This window comes from Chelon labrosus, assembly GCF_963514085.1.
Source record: "Chelon labrosus genome assembly, chromosome: 13".
In the NCBI taxonomy this organism is placed as follows: domain Eukaryota; kingdom Metazoa; phylum Chordata; class Actinopteri; order Mugiliformes; family Mugilidae; genus Chelon; species Chelon labrosus.
Genome location: NC_140346.1, coordinates 14,427,085 through 14,448,833, shown reverse-complemented (window position 1 = coordinate 14,448,833; position 21,749 = coordinate 14,427,085). Strand labels below are relative to the sequence as shown.

General features: G+C 40.4%; 2 protein-coding genes across 3 annotated transcripts; one reads left to right on the top strand and one right to left on the bottom strand.

Annotated features, from left to right (window-relative positions):
- Nucleotides 1–4,388: 4,388 nt before the first annotated feature.
- trappc6bl (trafficking protein particle complex subunit 6B, like) lies at nt 4,389–8,298 on the bottom strand. Of its 2 annotated transcripts, XM_084559241.1 has the most exons (7): nt 8,257–8,298; nt 7,836–7,933; nt 7,567–7,634; nt 7,350–7,467; nt 6,936–7,019; nt 6,703–6,796; nt 4,389–6,562 (listed from the first exon to the last, which is right to left on the bottom strand). In XM_084559241.1, exons 2-7 carry the CDS (start codon nt 7,929–7,931, stop codon nt 6,531–6,533), a joined length of 492 nt encoding a protein of 163 aa, XP_084415367.1. In that variant the 5' UTR covers nt 7,932–7,933; nt 8,257–8,298; the 3' UTR covers nt 4,389–6,530. The 2 variants fall into 2 exon arrangements, with proteins under 2 accessions (XP_084415367.1, XP_084415368.1); XM_084559242.1 differs by lacking the exon at nt 8,257–8,298 and having other exon boundaries at nt 7,836–8,126.
- Nucleotides 8,299–8,637: 339 nt separating this feature from the next.
- Nucleotides 8,638–12,595, top strand: bloc1s3 (biogenesis of lysosomal organelles complex-1, subunit 3). Its single transcript, XM_084559240.1, has 5 exons — nt 8,638–8,799; nt 8,896–9,011; nt 9,101–9,287; nt 9,472–9,572; nt 10,516–12,595. The coding sequence occupies exons 2-5, from the start codon at nt 8,898–8,900 to the stop codon at nt 10,699–10,701; spliced, it is 588 nt and encodes a 195-aa protein (XP_084415366.1). The 5' UTR covers nt 8,638–8,799; nt 8,896–8,897; the 3' UTR covers nt 10,702–12,595.
- The last annotated feature ends 9,154 nt before the right edge of the window (nt 12,596–21,749 follow it).

The following is a 21,749-nucleotide window of genomic DNA, read 5'->3' as shown; positions in this document are numbered from 1 at the left end:
ATGGCCATGTCAGACTGAAGTGAGGTCTTAGAGGTTTGGCCTCATATGCTAAAAGTTTAGGTGCTATTATGCGTTTTCTGACTGTAAGTTTGCAAATTAAAGTAGACTTAAGCAAGTTTGGCAAGTCATGCCTGTCCCAGCCACTGTGCTGTAGGATAGCAGGACACTGGTGTGTGTGTGTGTGTGTGTGTGTAGTAATGCCACTAAGATTTCATGTAGAGATAAGAAGCCTTTTGTTCGGGTTTAATCTTACCAATACTGGGTACCCACTCATTTCCCTTCTCCCTCACTGCCTCCACTGATTCCATCCTCCCTCCTTCACTTAATTGTTCTCCCTGCCTCTCTTTTCTTTACTCTCCCTTACCTTTAAACCCCTCACCTTTTGCGTACCAGTTCAATCTGAGCAGCCACTTAATCTGCTGAAAACTCAAAATTTGCACAATCTTGCCTACCGGGTTGAACCGCACAGCACAACTGATCCTCATTAAAGCGAACTATATTTATTTAGTGCGATGAAAAAACAAGATACAGGGAAACGGTCTGTTCTTCAGGACACACCTAATAAAAGTGAAATAAAATAAGAGGCCAGGGCTTAAGATGCATACTCACGGCTGACCCTCCAGGAATCCCTCTTTCATGCACACACACAAGGGCCATTATCTTGTCAGTGTTAACATGAGATGGACTGGCTGTCTGGGAGTGATTAGTGGCTGCGAAGGGGTTAAAGGCGTGTGTGTGCTCGCATGGTTTCTGTGTGTTTGTGCTGCATTGTGCCCCATAGACATTCTCCCACACTCTTGCCCTGTGGGACATAGGAAAGGCAGGCAGATGGCTGTATTCAGGTCCACCGCGGGTCAACATATGGCCCCGAGAGACAAAGTTTGTGTTTGTGTGTGTGTGTGTGTGTGTGAGAGAGAGAGAGAGAGAGAGAGCGAATCTGTACTCTTACTATGCATGAGTGGAGGAAGTTGAATAAGTTGGTGAGGAGGAAGGAAAGTAATCGTGGGGGAAGAAAAAAAAAAGCGGTGAGAAAGAAGTTGGGAGATAAAGGAGGACAGTTGGAGAGGATGAAAGCGGGCCTCATCCTGAGAGAGCATACAGATTAAATGCAGCAGCTTGGTTGTATGCAGATCTGTTAGGATGTCTTTAATAAGATAAGGCCTGCCTTTTGAGTCAGCAGCTACGTTTACGTAGACAATATTTCTTCAACCAGATTGAACTCATCAGAGATTAGACTGGAGAAGATATGTCTTTTTTGTGATATATGTAAAGTAGTTCATTTATATAAACGTATATAACAGAAGATGTTTTTTCCCAACTTTATTGACAACATTGAATTCACCGAATAGAAGAACACAGACCAAGATGGACCCACGTCTTCAAAGGATCTGAACGAGTCAACTTCAGCTTCGTTCATCTTTTCAAACACTTGTTTGAACGGCTTGTTGTTTTGATTCCGTCATGGACACTTGTCATGTCACCTGATGTTTACCTCACGTGTGGCAAACCTGTGCATAAAGTATGTAAGCCAGTTACAAATGATCAGATCATGGTTATAAAGCACAAACGTTTTACTATTGATCAGATTATCTAAAGTTTACACTAACCCTCATTTATCTCCAGCTAAAATTCCATCAAATTGCAATAATTACATGAGGTATTTTTTTAAGATTAGGATTGAGCTATGATTCTGATTATTAGAGTTTTAGTGTCCATGTAACCAGACTCAATGCAGTGGTTTATTCTTCTTTAAGGATAATAATACTTATTACAATTTATTTTGAAAGGAAAACATACAAATAGATACAAAATTTAGAAGAAAATATTAGTTTACTTTGTTAACACTATCATAATGAATAATTCCCTCTTGCTGACTGAGCTAATGTAGCATAATCATACAAGCTAGCTAGCAGTTAGCGCAGCTGTTTACTAATCAACTAACTACAAACGTTAATGCTCCGTTAATCAGCTTAATGATTGATAAATTACTGCTAACTACTAAGAATAAATATTTAAACATGAAACAAGTGCAACTATCAAACTCCTGTGTTTAATTTAGAGCTGTTCTGTTAGCATCAATGTTGATTCTTCACGTAGCATATACAGTAGAGGCCTAGCTTCTTTACAGATTGAACAGTTTACTACTTAGATTGTTCTAGACCTCATTTTAGTATTTGATTTAAATTCAACATACACTTCCAATTTGCCATACTATTAAAAATGAACATCAGCTGCCTTCAGGAAACCTAACCCAGATCAATTGTCTGTCTCAACTTCTCACACTACAAAAGGCTTCAGCCGGTCTATGTGGACAGTGTTACTGAATTGTAGCAAGTCATCAGTTTGAGAGAATGAATGCTGGTTTTACTTGCACCCCCGCACCCCCCAGCACCTCCTTTCTTTCTTTCCTCTGGCCCTTGAACACCACCCTCCTCCTCCTCCTCCTCCTCCTCCTCCTGCCATGCTCTCCTCCCACCCTCCATTCACCGGTCCTCTTTGTGAGTGTATTTGGTGACATTGTGATGCAGAAGGAAGGGGAGCGAAGCAGCACAAAACAGCTGTTGCTGAACCCTCGCCATCATCCCTCTGTTTCACCGTCCTTACAATCCCGTCTCCAGATTCACTCACTTCATACTGTCGCTGGTATTCGGTAAAAGGAGCACCTCTCATCCTCGCACTTTCCTCACCATCAAACCTTTTTCATCGTTTCCAGCACCGCTTCCTCCTCACCCCCACCAGCTCCCCCAACCTCTAATAAACTTTTCTTTTCTACCTTTCATCTCCTTCCAACCTCCCGTAGAGGCTCTTCATTCTCTCCATCTCATTTTCCTCTTGCCCACTCTCTCAATCTCCTCCTCCACCGACTTTCTACAATTCTACCCCCTCCCGTTCTTTCTCTCTAATCCCTCCTTTTTTTTTTAACTCCTTTCCAGAGAGGATTTGGGCTAAGTGTTTAATGGGTTGCAACAAATGGGCAAAAGAGTGGGCTGTGGTCAGGTGGTGCACATTTATGCAGACGCCTAACACAATTTCCCCCGACTGTTTTATTCTTTCATTCCTACGGTTGTATAGACATTTCAAAAACCACACATCCTGCTGTCACCTGAGTTGTCCTATGCAGAGCAGCAGGGGTAGACAGGCAGTGGTCTTATAACCAGGGATCTTATTTAAGTTTTATTGAACTCTGGAGTTCATTCACGTACTCGTGTTAAGTACCTCCACATAGAACATCATTTAAGACAATATATGAAAAGTGTACTCCGGCAATACATCATTGGACTGCCATGAATTTTATAAGAATAGATGAATTGTAGAAGCCAGAATGACTCCAAAAACACAGATCCCACACTTCACACTGCCAGTTTTACAGGATTTACATCTGTCGTCTCCAAACCAGAGCTAAAATAACCCCAATAACCAAGGTGATTGCCTAAAAGGATCTCTTGGGATCTCTTGGGAGCCACAGAAGCCGTTTTACAACAGTTTTAACGGATCAATTGGAGCTCCTCACGATGCAAACTCTTCATGTGTAAAACAGGTGCAGTGCCTTTATTAAAGATACAGCTCAAGTCATTCTCTTCCTCCCCTTTCTTCTGTTGTGTGTCAGTCAAGCTTAACAATTTAAAGGTCCACAGTATAGGATTTACTGACATCTAGCGGTGATAGTGCAGACTGCAACCAACTCCAATAGCCCTCTGCTCACTCCAAGCGTGTAGATGGTTAGGCTACGGCCAGTATTAGGTTTGTCTGTTTCAGGTTCAGGTGGGTATCACACATAGATGTTCCTAATAAAAAAAACTAAACTCCTCACCAGCTACTTAGAAGTGAGGAGGCTAACTGAAATGAGGGCAAAACATTTTCAAGAATACCCAACAAATTCAGTTATCTTTGTTTTAGATATTTAGATCCCCCTAAATCCTACACAATGCCCCTTTAAAGATACCTGCTGTGTTGTAATGTGTAACGTCTAGATTTGCTGTACCATTACCCAAGCTTCAGTGTCCATGTATACATAATAGGGGTGGCCTGCATTAGTTGGCTAGTCAGCCTGATTCCCAAGCTAGAGTAAAAACCACACTGTATGACAGTAATGTCGGTTGTCACAGCAGTAACAGCAATTATGGAAATTAGCTTCAACGTGGCAGTTTTAAAGGGCCAAGCCTGAGCCAGAGGCACACTGAATGGGATAATTCACATAGCTGTATGTAAAGACTTAATTCTATAAAACTTTTACGGGGATGGCAGTAAAAAAACAGACGAGGGACAGAAATAAAACCTGAATGAGAACTATAATCTATCAGCAAGTGTAATCGTGTCAACGTGATGCCACCAGACCCTTGTACCAAATGTTGATGATGATGATTTTCACTACCGAGCCTGCTAATATAAACATTAACTTAGGAGTTAAAGTTTAACTTGCTTTGACAAAGCCTGGATACTGAACGTCTCAGAAGGTCAGGGCCCTCACAAAGAGCAGAACCTCTTAGAACCAAGCTCATGAGACTGATCAAAAACACATGAAAGAAATATTAACGTAAGCAGGGATGATGGGAGATGTAAAGGCTGTTTCTGGTGCACACTGTGAAATGTGTTATTGCGAGGAAGACTAACAAAAATGTAAAGAAATTCTTCCATTTACATGTGAACATAAAAAGAAAAGAAAAATCTGTACAGTGTGCCTTATTTTTTTTTTATTTCTTTAAAAAAAATTGTGATCTGTTACAGGAGAATCTTAGCTACAAAAGTGAAAACATATTTATTTTGTTATTTATTAATCACATTGTGGAAGCTTGGTGATGTCAAAAAAAATATGAATAACTTTGTTAAGGATGATGTTTAATTCATAAAACTTTGTGAAGATACACAAGGAATTTCATCTGCCCTTTATCACCAGATTTTTTCTTTCTCCTAAACAAACACACAAATGAAACCAGAAGAGTAAACTACAAAATTGAGAGAACAAGTCAAAGAGACACTCGGCTACTTGGTAAATTTATAAATGCAGCATCAGACATGAAAGTTGTGGCAGTTTAATGTGTCCCTCTAGTGGCACTAGGACGCAACAGCCTTCACCAGAAGAGGTGAGTGTGGTCACTTTGTGTTCTTTTCTTGTTCAAGATGCTTTGTTTTGTGGAAAATAAATAACACAAACAGCATATATTTACAGGCTTTAAGTTTTTAAGACATATTTTGGTGCAGACCTTTATACAAAGACGTCATTAATAAATGAAACCCAGAAATCCATGTGAAATATTTCAAGGGATTACAACTTGGTTTGGATGATAGGAAAGTCTCAATTTCAATATGTTTACATATCACTGGTGTACAAGAGACAAAAAATGCACACTGTTCAGCAAAAACTAATAACCTTTAAACCCAGTTTGAGTGGACAACGCTAAAATGTGATCTCACAAAACGGGACCAGTAGTTTTTATTCCGCTCAAAGTTGTAGAAAAGCTGGGCCTAGAAAGTTTTATCACATCTATGTAACACAATTAAACTAAAAACTTCTTGTACCGATGACTCATTCAAGATTTGCATTTTTTATTAAAATGAAATATAAATGACCACCAACACACACCGATCAGGCATAACATTATGACCTAATAATGTGTAGGTCTCCCTTGTGCCTCCAGGACAGTTGTGACAGTTGTGAATCAAGGAGTGTCATTGCTATGGGGTGGGGGAGTCTGGTCTGGTTTAGGTGGGTGGTACATGTCTAAGTAACATCCACATGGATGCCAGGTCCAAATGTTTCCCAGCAGAACATTGAATTGTCACAAGATGGTCAATGTTATTTACTTCTCCTGTCATTGGTTTTAATGTTGTGGCTGATCAGTGTATATGTAACACATGTAGCACCTAAAGACAGTCTGCTAGAAAGCAGAACTAAGCACCAGAAGCTGGATACAGCTTCTCCATGTATCTGAACAGATGGCCAGTGCTGAATAATGAAGCTGGTGAGCCAGGTACGTACGTGGATTCTACAACAGATGAAAATCCTGAAATCTCTAAAATGATGTCTTACAGATTTTGCAAAATGTTTCTGCCTTGCATTTCCCCCCTTTTCCATTTGCAGACTAAACAATACGACATATTACTTAAACCTTATGATTTAATATACACTCACATCCACTGACCCGTCAGCACTGCACTCCAAAGTTAGGCTGAGTGATGTCAATCAGGGCCAGGCTCCCCTTCCAGGTTCAAATTAAATTTGAGAACGTGTTACATTAGTCAGCTCTAATGAGCTAACCTCTAACCTAACAAATCAAGATGCTCAAAGTGTATAACAAATCTTTTTTTTTTTTTTTGTATGTCAGAATACCACAAAAGAAAGGATGTCCCTGGCTAACCCTTATTGCCCCGACAGGAGTAAAAAGCATAATATGGGTAATCCTGTTTTACCCGGTTCAGAAATCAAGATGGTGTCCGATTCCTTCTGTAGATGCACTGCTCAGTCTGAGGGCTCCTCTGTTTTGGGAATATTGGGAATAGTGAGGAGGAGGAGGAGGAGGAGGAGGATCAGGTCACAACTTCTGGACGACAACTTGAAATTTACCTGGGAAGAAAGAATGGACATTTTTTTAGCCATTTACTTAAAATTATAATCATAAAGTGTGCTACTCATGGCTGCTACTATGTTAAGCCACCTCACTCTTTCCTACAGTAAAGACAGTCAAGCATTGTGATGGCACTTACAGGATGGCATGATGGAGACCTCAGCTGTCACCACGCTGTCCAGACCAAGGTTAGATAAAGCTCCTCTCACCACACCACATGAAAACGCAAGATACTGAGCGAAGAAACAAACAGACAAATTAGCCTCAAATGCATAATGAGTTGAATTCTGACTCAGTGTTTTAAGTGCCTACTTTATCTCCATTAATCAGCAGTGGGAGTGTATGCAAGTCTGCGTGAGTCTTTGTTCAAACCTTAGGAGCCTGATCCAGGTACTGCTTTCCACTGGAGAGCTGAGTCAGCAGAGCAAACTTGTTATCCTGCAGAACATAGGTACCCTGTGGTGGGAAATAAACGTGTATAGTAGCAATTCAAGTAACAAGCAATAACATATTGTGTACTGATTGTGTTTTATTTATTTATATAAAGGTTCCCTGTGGAGCTTCTGACTCTTGAAGCCATTGATACAAATTCCTGCCATATAACATAATATGCAGCAAAACACCAGCAAAGACACGAATGAAGAAAGATTCTTATAGAAACAATACTGGATTTTACAAGTCTGTCATAGTATAAAGCAATTTGGCTTTCACAATGGGGGGCCCATCATGGAGGTCAGAAATCTCGCTAGCAGGACAAATATTCAAAAGTTTAACACTTTATTTTACCTGATGGTTAGTTCTGAGGTTGTCGACCTGCCTCCTGAACACCTTTGTCCAAAAGTCTTTACAGACAAACTTCATTACATCCAACTCATCCTTAAAGCTGGGGGAGTCACGGGTCAATCTAAAAGACAAAACACAGATATTCACCATAAGGGAAAATGCATATCAGAGAGTATTTACTGTTGCACATCCACCGTGTATGTGTGTGTGTGTCGTCTACCTCTCAATCAGTCCTTGTCCCACCCTGAAGCCCATGCTTTCCAGGACAGACACGCAGACAGCTCTGTCCTGATGAAAACAAAAATGCAAGTTGTTTGTTTAATTTGTGGATACAACTCATTTTGTATGTGATTTATGCTAAAATCATGCTAAAATGTTATAATATGACAGTGAGCTGCTTGCTAATGAATACTTTGCCGTAACTACAAAAACACTAGACACTGGTCTGAGTGCAGGCGAATGTTTTTTAAGCTGTCTGACTGAACACACCTTGTTGTCCATCTCTCCTTTAGTGGACTGCTGCTCCTTGTAAACATGAGACACGATCTCCATATGGAGAAACTCAAACAGGGACTCGTCTGCCATTCCTGACAAAGACACAGGAGAGAAATACAGCTCAGTGCAAGGACAAAGAAAGACAGTCTCAATTGCGCTAGTTAACTCTAGCTTCAAAAGACTAAAAGACAAAAAGCAGTCATATAAAATCCTGTCCCGCAGTTTAGCGTTAGCTAGCTACATGGTTAGCTTCCAGAAAGCTAGCGTTGTCCGTTAGCGACACTGTACCAGCCGTGATAACTATATTTCTTCCTAAGTACATGGGTAAGAAGTGGAGGAAAGTAACGCATATACGTATGCCATCCGCAGTTTTAATCTAAATAAATTCAACAGTGTAAACACAAATCTACTGCACCTGTCAAATTATTGTGTGCTACAGTATATCAAGCAGTCTGGGTCACACTCGATATTGACGCCGGCGTATTCCTTAAATTTCACGTAGGCGGAGTTAAAACCGAGTTGCCCACTTAGAGTAACAAACGAGAGGATTGAATGTAGATTACATGACCCACAACAATTTGTGACATGCAAATAAATCCTTTAATGACCTTTCGTTCTCGAGGAAAGGCGACAATGAGCCTTGTAGCCGAAAGAATGTCTTAACTTTAACACGAACCAGAGTTACATTTCGGCGCACGCCGGTATTCACAAACAAACGCTCAATATACAAACGTCGTGACGCATTTTCTCCAATTGCGGCACGAAACGTTTTTTTATCACGTGACACGACGGCGCAGATCTGATTGGGTCTTGGAAGACAAGCGACTTCCTTGTTGCTCATGTGATTTGTATTTTGATATTTCAGAGAGGATTTGACACTTTCTGCATTTATTGTAGCGCATAAAACCCTTATACATTTCAAAACTCGTGTTAAACAGGATTACATCGTAGTTTCTAGGTGAGTACGCTTGGAGTGAGAGAAAAGTAGCGTCGCTGTTCGCTACAGTAACAATCTATTCGTTGTGTGAAACTAAGTTTGCTTTTGTTTGTGCAGTCATGTCCAGTAGGTATCAGATAGTGGTGCAAGGCGAAGCTTCTGAAACAGACTCTGATGATGAAGTCTACATCACCTCGCTGTCTGCTCCCCAAACTGCTGCAGTAGGAGCTAAGGTGCGTGTTTGAAAGTGGTAAGATGCGACTCTCAATCAGTCCTGTCACGATTGACTCTACAGTTTGGTTTGTCTATGGCTGCACTTTAGGTTCCAGGAGAAGCGTCTGAAACAGACAGCGAGGGCGAGCCTGAGCAGACTGGAAGAGCCTCTGCATTGAGCCAGGAGAGCGCTCAGATACTCAGGAGAGACCTGCCTCCTCTTATTGTGGTGAGAGACCACCCTGATGTACAGTCCATAGTGGAGGACAGGCCAAGCCCTACACACAAGCCACATGGTAAGGACTGCTGAGAATACTGAATATATTAGCCTTTTCTTATGATCCGTCTGTATGAATGAATGGACACAGCTTGGTTAGTAGAACTGACAACACTGATTGAGTTTTAAAAATCCTTTTGAGAGGACATTAAGAGTCACATTCTCAAATGAACACATACTTCACTGTGTAATTCTGTTTACAGGAGACACCCTTTTACAACAGAAGCTGCAGGAGTCCAACAACCGGCTGTACACTGATGTAAGCCAGATGGTGCGGCACGTTTATGGAAATGCAAGCAAGGAGGTATGTCATCTTTGATTTGGGACACTCTATGTCAAATAAAAGAATTGTCAGCACTCGTATTCTTCATCTTTGTGGCATTGTATAGAAAATAGCATCAAACATGTTGCTCTGTACAAGATACGCAATCAAAATAATGCTGGACCCATAGATTAGAGTACAGAGGATGCATACGGGATGAAGCTTGCATTAAGTGAACATGTTATAGGAGGATGCATTAGATTGCATAGAAATGACATGTGAGGAAGATTTGAAGTGGCTGCAGTGAAATAATGAAAATTTGAAGAGATCTGAAAAGTATGAGATAGAATTGCCACTATTTGACAGGGGTCATTCCTTTGTCTCGTTTAACTTAGTATGTTCACTTTAGTGATAATTAGAGATGGGATGTTTCACACTGAGGCTCTGAAGCCTGTTTGACTCTATTGAAGCAGACTGGTTCGAAACACTCCGTCGATCTTTGAGGCGTCAAAGCTTCAAATCTTTTTACGATACAATCAGGAAGAAGCCCCAAAATCTTCACAAGGCTTCATCAACCATCTCTAGTGATAACAATAAAAAGAAGGACAAAGCAGTGGAAAAGTAACTAAAACAAAATCTCAAATTAGAACCCCAGTGATTATCACAAGAATGTTAAACTTAGACACTAAACTAAAAGCACAATGACTCCCTTCTCTCTTGAGAGTTCAGGCACAGTGGCCTTCTTTCTCCTCTCCTTTTATTCTGTCTTCTCTGACAAGCAATTGGCATCATGTGCACTCAATTACCTGCTGCAGCTTGAGGAGAGAGCCGCGCCTGCAAGCACTCAAGGGAGAAGAGAAAAGACTCACAAGAGATGTGTAGAAACACTTGGCACTTCACCGGTTTCCCTGTAGATGTAAACATTAATTTACACCATAATGATAGTTTTGTGATTTTCTTATTTTTTATTTATTTTTTGTGAAAGGTCCGCAGTGCGACGTCTCAGCTGAACACGTCACAGGGTGCCATCATTAACGCGTCGCACAGCATCAGATTAATCCTGGATGACCTGAAGGCCGTGTCCGAGAAGATTGACATCATCACCAGCTGTCAGATACTGCCTGATATTAACATTGATAGTCCAAATAATCACACTGCCCCTGTGCCTTAAAGAAATACATCAAGATATATATTTCAACAAAACATATCCTTACGATGTTTTAACGTCACTCTGGATGTACATTATTTGGATATCAGACAGTGGGACTGAAATTGGACAATCATCAGAATGTGAGTCTGACAACGCTGCGTTTGAATTTCAGTATGGGACGTGTTTTAACTGATACAGAGAAAAAAAAAAATAATACCTCTGCATGAAACAGGATTTTTTTCTAAGACCAATCAGAGCTGTTGTGTAGTAACCAAAATTAACGCTCAGACTATGTCACTGTTACTCTTCTCTCCTTCACTGCATAAAGCCTGCCCAAAGGCTTTGACAGGCTAACCAGTTTCCAACGGACCACTACATAAAATTTGTGGGTGGGGAAGTTCATCCGGCTTCCAGGCCAGGACAATTTATCTTATGGTTAGAATAAAGTCTCACGCAGACTTATATAAGCCTATGCATATAACACGTATGATTACATGTCATCATATGTACAAATCCATATATTTAACAGTCATGCAGTACATATACAGTTAGGTTCGTGCAGTTTGGGACACTGACACAAGTTTAGTTATTTTAGCAGTTTATCAAGGTTTTCAAGTTACAATTAATGTGGGCTTAAAGTGCGGACTCTCAGCTTTAAGGGTTTTCACATCCTAATTAATTAATACAATGTTCATTTTTAATTATTTGTTGAGAATACGTTTCAGGTGAAACCCATCCTTTTGTTGGTCTTGAAAGAGGACCAACAAAAGAATGGGTTCCCTCCTTGGTGATGCTTAGCCAGGACTTTACAGCAGCGCTTTTAAGTTGTTGTTAGTTCGTTAGTCTTGTCTTAGTTTTTAGTTTTGTCTTCGGCAAGTTAAACGCACTCTTGATTTGGCTGAGATCAGTTTACGGACTTGGCTGTAGAATATTCCACTTCTTCACATTCAAAAACTCCTGGGTTGCTTTCACAGGATGTTTTGGATCATTGTCCGTTCGTACTGAGCAGACAGAGTTCATCCTGCTGCTGCTTCCATTTTCTGTCACGTCAGTAAACATCAGTGACTCAGCGCCATCAGGAGCCACGCGTGCTCGTGCATTCCGATGTCGAATGCTTCAGATCATGAGCATGTTTTTTTGGCAGTCTTCCTGAGGCTTATGAATGGTTTGTATCTCGTAGTGAGCCCTCTGGGTTTGCTCTTGTGAAGTCCCTCTCTTTATAGTGGATAAAAATAGGTCTACACCCTGGATGGGGTTCTTCACTTGTCTGGATGTTACGGAGGGGTTTTTCCTTAACGTGGACAGGCTCCTGATATCGTCCACCATGTCTGATGGGTTTGTTTCAGTATTACAGCCTAATGGACCGTTTCAGTTACAGCTGAAAAATGTGTTCAGAGTAGCCATTTCCAAATGCAAATGCCGCACTTGAGACCCACTACAGACCTTTTACTCGCTTAACTGATGAAGAACCAATGAAGGAATATCCCACATCTGTCCTTGAAGCGGCTTTTGAATCAAGTGTCCGATTACATGTGGGGACTGCATAAAATTGGTTTTAATCCCTACAGTTTTCCTTTCAATTTACTTGGATGTGAATCCCCTCAAATTAAAGCTGAGAGTCTGCCTCATGAACTTGTATGTATTTATCTGACAGGCACTGCACGTTCTTGTGTATTACAGAACAGTCTATCATCTCATGTTTTTTAGTTTTCTTGCAGTTTTTTGTTTGTATATTAATGTAACTAAGCTTTAAAAACTGACTTTTATAAGGCATATTCTATTCTGTCTGCTGTGAGAGGTCAAAGAAGAAGACTGATACAGGTTTGTTGTGCTATAATCTGATATTTTTTTTCTTACTGTGTGTTAAATTATAAAATAAATGTAACTCAATAATTCAACTTGCTGTGCATCTTTAGTTTGGCGTATAAGTTAAATTATTAAATTAATTTTTGTCCTCCTTTTACTGGCAGCAGAGATGCCATTAGATAGATTTTTTTTCACTTAAAATTCATCGGATAGAAATAAATGAGAAATATATATTTATTTTCATAAACGATGTACAAAACTACAGCAAACAAGTAACATACATGCATACAGTAAAAGTAATGGTCTGTGATTCTGTTGATTTTTCAGCTTCCATTCCGTGACTCTGCAGAGTAAACATATTCTAAGCTGAGTCTATACATAAAACTGTATCATTCAAACACAGTCTGCACAAATATGACACGTTTGAAGTGTGTTAACTCACAGAAAATTAACAAGACAAACTACTGCCTAGCGGGCAACCTCACAGACTAGAACTTCAGCTTTGAGGTAACCTAATCACAGTTACAAACACAACCACAAAGGTCAGTTGCATCAAACTGAATAACAGTAGCTTAACATTATCACAGTGTCACACAATTATATTAATACTCCAAACTCCATCCATAAAATCTGGTTGGAGATTTGTCAGACAGGGGTGTAGATATACACCAGCACCACTACCAGCAGGTTGAAAACTGTGGCCACAATGCCCACAAGGCCGAGCATGTCGTCGGGGTCAACCTTGCACCTTGGAGATTCAGGAAGCTGCACAGCTGCAGGATCAGCCTCCTGGAAGAGAGTGTGTGGTCAGTGCGTTCATGAGCTGAGAGCAGGAAGAATTTGATTAACTTTAGTGACATAGCTCGGCCACCAGATGGCGCCAGTGATGCATTGATGCAGACGGCGCCACACTAACAGAACAAACCAAAAAAACTTTTCTCTGCTTAAACCTATGCTATGCTATGCTATGCTATGCTATGCTATGCTATGCTATGCTATCTCTGTCCGCACAAATGCATATTTGCCCTGCGTACCTTGAGTAATATGTCTTATGGTTACTTTAATGTGCGCAGTATAGTTTATTTAATTGATTTATTCTATTCTATTCTAGTCTAGTCTAGTCTATCTCGTGCACACTTGCACAGGTTTATCCCTGAACACCTCTTGTGTAATATATCTTATACTGTATATTCAAATAATTTATAGGCATATAAAATGAGAGCTATTCTGTTCTCTTCTATTGTCACCATTTGTCGTTAAGTGTATATCTGTGTGCATAATTTGAATGCACACATACACTAATACGTACATAACAGGGTATGTGTTGTGTTTTATATATGTTCTATTCTATTCTATGCCATGCTTTAATATGTGCATTAAGTCTATTTTTATATATAGTATAGTTTACATTTAATTCATGTAGAGACAAGTGAAGTGTTCTATTTTTCTGTTGTGTTTTTATTCTCTCCCTTTTGTCTCACATATGGAAATATTGTGAAAAATACAGTCATAAAAGTGTGCCAGTCATATTTTTTGTCAATTTTTGAAACTTTACCTGTGTGATTTTTGTCTTTCCTCTGTCACCCCTTGGCTCCATTTGTCACCTTCAAATCTCACTGAAAGAATTTAATCCCGTCCAGTCGCAAACCAAATATATCCAAATACTCGCAGAGATGATGACCGGCAGGACTGTGTGCACCACCGGTGGTACAGCTTTAGTAAAAGTCTTGAGTATCCACTTCTCCCAGTGCTCCAGAGACCCACAAGTCTGTAATAAATGAAAGAATAAAAGGATGCTGCTTTGTTTTGTTGTGCATCTAGATCACAGAGCGACCACACAAGGCCAAGAAGATGTTCAGCTGCCCTGCCTCTCTGTGTCAGGTCATATAACTGGCCTGTAGCTGCCTGCCTGGCCGTGTGTGTGTGTGTGTCTGGGTGTGTGTGTCCAGTGGGTAATGTCACAGAGGAAGTGAAGAGGTCTTGGATATTTTGTGGTGACATCACTACTGCCCTCTTATTTGCATGTGTGTAGGATTATAGCCAACTTTGAAGTGTGATGAGATTTGCAACTTTGAATCTGAAGGTGTGCAAGTATGTTTATTGGGAGGACATTCATTGACGTAATGCATTCCCTAGCCCCTTACCCTAACCATCTCAACTAAGTGCCAAACTCTAATCATAACATAATTGTAACCTTTACCCTAAAACCGAGTCTTAACCCTCAAACGGTCTTATAAAGAAGTAAGGACCGGCCAAAATGTCCTCTTTGCACAAATGTCCTCACTCCGAAGGTAAAAACCTAAAAACTAGTCCTCAGAAAGATACCTGTACAAGACCACACACACGCACAGAAGGAGAGAGAGAGAAGCACATCTATTAGGTTTAAAGTGTTTACCCCTGGAGATCCTTTGTTATAGAGATCCACTGAGGCTTCATTATAGACAATGGTGAAGGGCAGAGGTGAGGAGTTAGTTGGGGTCACAGTGAAACTCCTTCGGGTTGATTTGTGATCTAATATCACTTGTTGAAAAACAATACTAATGGACTCAATTAGCTGGTAAATTGTTTAGAAAAACATCAGCTTTAGATTCATGAGAAATCATTAAAATTCACAAGAGGCCATGTCCTGAATAGTCCTCCTCTTTATCAGTATTTGTAAGATAAATTCATATACTTAGTGTGTGTCGCAAAAGGCACCTAAATTATGACAAATCTGTGCAATATCATAGAAATTGGATGGGTGTTTCTGGCCACAGTCCTTAGGTAAAACCTCTAACAAGAAAATACACACAGTTGTAGCTGCTTCTGGCTAATATTTATGCGGTCTAACACAACAGTTCAGAAACAAATCCATGCACACAGGTGCTTGTGTTCTAAATAATATAATAGCAACACTTCCCTGGACAATACAGTATAGTTCAACAGTACCACTAACTATCAGTTTGAGTCAACACTTAATTTACGTGAGTTTCAATTGGGCATACCTGTCAGCTAAGTGTGTATCATCTGTATATATGTAATAGGATTGTTGGTTTCTAGGGCTTATCTTCTCTCGTTCTAGTCCGTCTTGACGAAAAAATGTTCAGATTAATTGGAATAATTGCTGTTCCCCCTTTTCCCCTACAGGAACTGAGCTATCAGACCACAGAGGGACTGAAAGAGGAGATTAATCAATTGATCACAGTCTCCCGGGATGCAAATAACATGAGTATAATGAGACCCCAGAGACGCAAAAATCTGCTATCTTCATTTGAAGAACCAGTTTTACAGCTTAAGAAGCATTTCTTGCATCCCCAGATATCTATTATCTTCCCCTCCAGCGTGTGTATTTGTGTTTATGTGTATGTATCCATCAGTCCCAGCTGTGTTGACTGAGCTCCAGGCTTAGAGGACTCCGTGAGTGATAAGTAATTTGGATTGAGGGCAAACATTGAAAACACCCATTAAGACTGCAACATCAAAGTAATTTCTGACAAAGAAGAACAACAATAATCTAAGTGACGATGATGAGGAGGAGGAGGAGGATTCTCACATTATTCTTTCATTCCTTCTGTGATTTAACTTAAATATGCTAAAACAACATTAGAAAATCCAAGCCATTTTTCTTTGAGGAAAGCCTTGAACACCTTTTTATTTTATTTTTTTTCCTTTATTCATCCCTCATGGGGAAATTCTCTGCGTTTAACATTCTAAGTAGTGCGCCGTCACGTGTGAACGGTTTGGGGGTTATGTGCAACGCTTAAGGAACCTCAGCTGTGAATCGGGGGATGTGAACCTGTGACCCAAAGCTACTTCTGACCCTGACAGATAGCAGGGCACAATATAATAGGCAGTAAGTGAACATTTTGTCCTCAAAGTTGATGTGTTAGAAGCAGGAAAAATGGGCAAGTGTAAGAATTTGACAAGGGCCAAATTGTGATGTCTAGACGACTGGGTCAGAGCATCTCCAAAATTGCAGCTCTTGTGGGTTGGGTCTGCTGTGGTCAGTATCTATCAATAGTGGCCCAAGGAAGGAACAGTGGTGAACTGGCGACAGGATCATGACGCAAGTGGGGAGCGAAGGCTGGCCCATTTCCAACAGATGAGCTGAACCCTAACCCCCAGATTGCTGAAGAAGTTAACGCTGGTTCTGATAGAAAGGTGTCAGAATACACAGTGCATTTCACTTAGTTGTGTATGGGGCTGCATAGCTGCTGACCAGTCATGGTATCCATGCCGACCCCTGTTCACTGCCAACAATGGGCACGTGACCATGAGAACTGAACCATGGAACAATGGAAGAAGGTGGCCTGGACTGATGAATCATGTTTTCTTTTACATCACGAGGACGGCCAGTTGCATGTGCATCGCTTACCTGGGGAACACATGGCACCAGGATGCATTATGGGAAGAAGACAAGGCGGCGCAGGCAGTGTGATGCTTTGGGCAATGTTCTGCTGGGAAACCTTGGGTCCTGCCATCCATGTGGATGTTACTTTGACACGTACCACCTACCTAAGCACTGTTGCAGATCATGTACACCCTTTCATGGAAACAGTATTCCCTGATGGCTGCGGCCTCTTTCAGCAGGATAATGCGCCCTGCCACAAAGCAAAATGGTTCAGGAATGGTTTTAGGAGCATGACAACAAGTTTGAGGTGTTGACCTGGCCTCCAAATTCCCCAAATCTCAATCCAGTTGAGCATCTGTGGGATGTGCAGGACACACAAGTCCGATCTATGAAGGCACCACCTCACAACTTACAGGACTTAAAGGATCTGGTGCAAACATCTTGGTGCCAGATACCACAGCACACCTTCAGGGGTCAAGTGTGTTCCATTCCTCCACAGGTCAGTGATGTTTTGTCAGCAAAAGGTGGACCAGCACAATATTAAGATAGTGGTCATAATGTTATGGTGTATGTGTTTTAGTGAGCTTCATGTAACATATTGTTACTGAACATTTCTAAGGCCAGGAGAAAAGACAGCAATACAGTGAAGATCAAATGGCCAAATACGGTCAATTCCAAAATTAAAATATCAATATCTGAACACTGTCATCATGTAACACTAATACTAAAAATAAGTCACTTTGTATTGCAGTTGTCAAACCACAAAATAACATCTCTAGGACATCACACAGAACTGTAAAAAAAGAAGAGAGGAAATCTCGAAGATGACAGCAAATTCACAGTCATCTCTTTCTTTAGTCTGGCAACAAGGACAGCTGAGTGGCTCCTGCCAGACAGTCAGAGTGCCCAAGGACTCTCAAAGACGCAGATGCTCTTTAAATTAGAAGTGGCTAGAAGTAGCCAGAGAAGCGGCAATAAGGACAAAAGTCCTGATTTCAGTCTAAAGCTCAGCAGTAGAATTTTACGAAAACACATTTTTTCACCCTATTTATTTAGATGTGTTTTGCTTATCTAATTATATTTTATCTATCAATCATTGTTCTGATTGTCGGTTACACGGATGTTCAAATTACACAGTAAAAGATATGTTACTCTAAACTTTATACAATATACACTGATCAGGCATAACATTGTAGGTTATATCCAAAAAAGGTTCAAAAAAGGCAACTGGACTTGTTGAGTCCAAAAAAAAAAAAAAGTCCAGTTGCCTTTTTTGAACCTTTTTTGGATATACCATGACCTGGATGACTGAGAACCTTCATAGAGATTATATGCTATATTATATAATATATAACATTATTATATAACATTATATTAGGTCTCCTTTGTGCCTCCAAAACCGTTGTGACTCCTGTGGTGTCTGGCAACGGAATGTTGTTAGTGGGGGCCTTTGGGTTCTATGGGTTGAGGAGAGGGGCCTCTGTGGATCAGGCTTGTTCCAGTGCATCCCACAGATACTTGATCAGTTTGGGATCTAATGAATTTGGAGGTCAGGACAACACCTTGTGTTGTATTTCATGTTTTTTTTTTTTAGTTGTTCCTAAACTGTTTTTGTGTTTGTGCCTGTGTCAGGCTGCATCCTGCTGGGGATGACTGCTGCCATCAAGGAGTGTCATTGCTATGGGGTGGGGATGCCTGGTCTGGTGTAGGTGGGTGGTACAAGTGTAAGTCTAACATCCACATGAATACCAGGTCCAAAAGTTTCCCAGCAGAACACTGTCACAGGATGATCAATGTTATTTACTTCTCCTGTCAGTGGTTTTAATGTTATGGCTGATCGGTGTATACCATTTACTGTAAGTAATGTATAAGCACAATTCTGTTGGAATTACATATAAATGTTCACATGAACCTTGACATGGATGTTATCTATTAACAAACCACACAATAATTACGTAGCCTATTAAAATGTTTTTCTCCCTGCGGGAAAATAGTTTTAGTTTGAAAGTGAAATGGAATGCAAATGACATAGATCTTTGCAGACTCAATGAAAATATGCATGAAACAGTGACCTATAGGTGCATCCCCAGTGGCGCAATAACAATAAACTTGAGTAAAAAAACACTACGTATGTGGCTCAGTGGGTATTTTCCTCCAAGGCTGGGTGAGCTTCCGAGGGAATTGTCACACTCAACAGGCAAGTAGGACATTATATTACTGTTTACATAAAACATCTTTTCTTGTTCCAGTGACAGTGGCTTGAGGCCCACAGTCAGGAATGAGGTTCATGCTTGAGCTGGCAAACTAACTAAAGACTAAAATAGGAACATTGCAAACAATAGACCAAGGCACTGAGGAGAGAGTATAAATGTTTGTGATGCAGAAAGAGCAGAGGGTAAGACAGAACAAGGAGATAGGAAAGAGACACTAACTTATGAAATCATACAAGATTTGCCATTGTAGTCAGATCTACACTGGAGACCATAGGCTGGTGTGTGTGTGTGTGAGTCTGTTTGTGTGTATGCATAAATGCCTTTGTATTTGTACGTGTGAGCACAAAGGGCAGCACCCATATTAGCCAGGTCAGTGGATGTCTCATGGGGCGCCTGAGGACACACTGTTAGTTTATATGGTTGGCTGAACATGGATGCACCCAACAGCACAGGTCTGCCACAGCAGCAACTTAAAAAACAAGCTCTGCTCCGTGGGTGATTAACTTTTTTTGTATGGCTGCCAGTGCATTCAAGACAACGCAGAATCAGGATGCACCCCCTCCCTGACAAACAAAAGGAATAAACCCTGAGAGGAGCCGAATCAAGCTGACTCTGGTTGATAAAAAGTGAAAGTGTGAATACACAACTGGGCTGGTTTTAGCCTTAATTTAGTTATTCCAAGTCATTCTGAAGATCCTCTCTAAATAAAAAATTAGTTTGGAGAAGTTGCAATTGCGTCAGATAACCCTGGCGACTTACTTACTTACTTTTACACTCCTTGTATTACTTTGAGGCTTGAGTCATGAGGACAGCACACGTGGAGACCAAAAAAGTTCCAAAAATCGCAGTTCCCCAAATGGCCACTTGAGGCAGACTTTAAAAGCAAGTCAATCCCAATAAAAAAAATATATTAGATGCCCAACTTTACAGCAGAAATGAACAAGTTTACAGCCTGGCAATGACCAGAAACAATTATCCGTTTACATTCCCCAAAACATCAATCAGAATATGACTTTTTCGAGATTTTCCATGGCAGTCCTGGCCACTATGGAGTGTTGATTCTGCTTCAGATATGCACAATGACAGATGCCCACACAGATTCTGGCATCATTCATCCTTTCGAACGCTTGGTTTGAAAAACTTTGAAAAATTATATTCCTCCCACCCAAGTCTTTGTCATCACTTCAACGGGCTATTACCCGAATTATTATTAGCAATTATTAGCAGATGTTTCCATGTAAATGCAGCTAGTTTTAGCCATCCCCAGAAACGTCCTTTTCAGAATGTGGCATCTCATTTGCTCTGTAGTTTCCACGTGTACTCAGTGTATATGTGGCAGTAGATATGCTACACTGTCATCGTATCTAATGTCAAAGGTCAACATTACTGTCACATCAAAGCGACAGGCTACACAAAGGTAGAAAATGAAACACTTTCAAAGTGGCGCTTTTCATTTTTATTGACATTTCTATTACTATATATCATATATATACATATATATATATATAAAGATTACATGAAAGTACATTGGATCTCAAAACATATATTCAATGACAACTCTCAAGGATCATATCAAACATTTTATCGGTTTCATCAGAAATTGGATTTAATATTGTGAAATTTTTATCATTTGGAGATGTAACCTTTATCATAGTAATTATTTTGGACATCTCCCATCCTAAATATAGAGTTTCTTGACAAGCAGCAGCTGCTGTCAGTAAATCATCTCGTCACATCTGACACCTATTTTATGATTCACTGGTCCTGCCTGCTCAAGGAATAATTTGCATCTAAGTGAAAAGAGAAATTTGAAACAAACGCTTGGCAGGAGCTTTCTCTGCCTCTTCCTTTGGGTGGAGTCGTAACAAATACAGAAAATGCTATAAAGATGGAAGGAGATGTGCAAAGCACTTCAGCCTACACATGCAAATCTGTGTTGATTTTTTTTTCTTCTCCTAATTCAATTCCTTCAGCTTTGTGGTTCTGAAATAACATTAAAATGTCTCAGGGATCCTCTGCGTTGTTCCCTCTTGTCTAGTCTCAGAGCAGCCTGTGGCCAGTGTGCAATTTAGCTCATGCATCATAAAGGAACATGAGAATCCGTCTTTGATTTGGCTGAACACAGACACTGACTGGCTCAGACTCAGAATGCGTGTTTTTGCATACGAACTCATCTGCCTGCATGAACAGCTTGTTTTTCAAAGTTCTGTGTTAACGGTCAGAAGTCCTGCTTGCTTTTCTCTTGTACTGAAGACTATATCCATTCTCCAAAAAAAATCAAATCCAAGTGCTTTAATTGTATTGTTAAAAAAATATGTGTGTGTGTGTGAGGTCGCTTGGTGTCTACTGGGACAGCAGATGGCCAGGACTCACCCTAAAGGCTCTCTACTCTCGTTGGTCGACTTAGCAATAACTCTGTCAAGTTAAAAGTGGTCTAAACTATGGACTAAAACTGCATTTAGAATAAAGAAAAGATACAGCCCAGGTGGCCAGTCTGTAACCACGGCTTTAGATTGGCTTTTTGGAAGACACTGGAATGCTGTCTGTAAACCTGCAATAATTTTGATTATTGCGCCTTTGCTAGTAAAATAAAATAAAAACAATAAAATAAAATTCTGGCTTTTTATATCACCTAATACTCAATAGATCAGTTAGATCTTGTTAATCTCCTAAAACAAGCTGAAAACAAGGGCAATTGGGCTTGTAGAGTTTCACCACTC

Coding starts and splice junctions, on each gene's coding strand:
- bloc1s3 (XM_084559240.1), top strand. CDS start 8,898: ATGTCCAGTAGGTATCAGATAGTGGTGCAAGGCGAAGCTTCTGAAACA. Junction 9,012..9,100: donor CTGCTGCAGTAGGAGCTAAG/GTGCGTGTTTGA, acceptor GCTGCACTTTAG/GTTCCAGGAGAAGCGTCTGA. Junction 9,573..10,515: donor ATGGAAATGCAAGCAAGGAG/GTATGTCATCTT, acceptor TTTTTGTGAAAG/GTCCGCAGTGCGACGTCTCA.
- trappc6bl (XM_084559241.1), bottom strand. CDS start 7,931: ATGGCAGACGAGTCCCTGTTTGAGTTTCTCCATATGGAGATCGTGTCT. Junction 7,635..7,835: donor AAGGAGAGATGGACAACAAG/GTGTGTTCAGTC, acceptor TGTTTTCATCAG/GACAGAGCTGTCTGCGTGTC. Junction 7,468..7,566: donor GGACAAGGACTGATTGAGAG/GTAGACGACACA, acceptor TTTGTCTTTTAG/ATTGACCCGTGACTCCCCCA.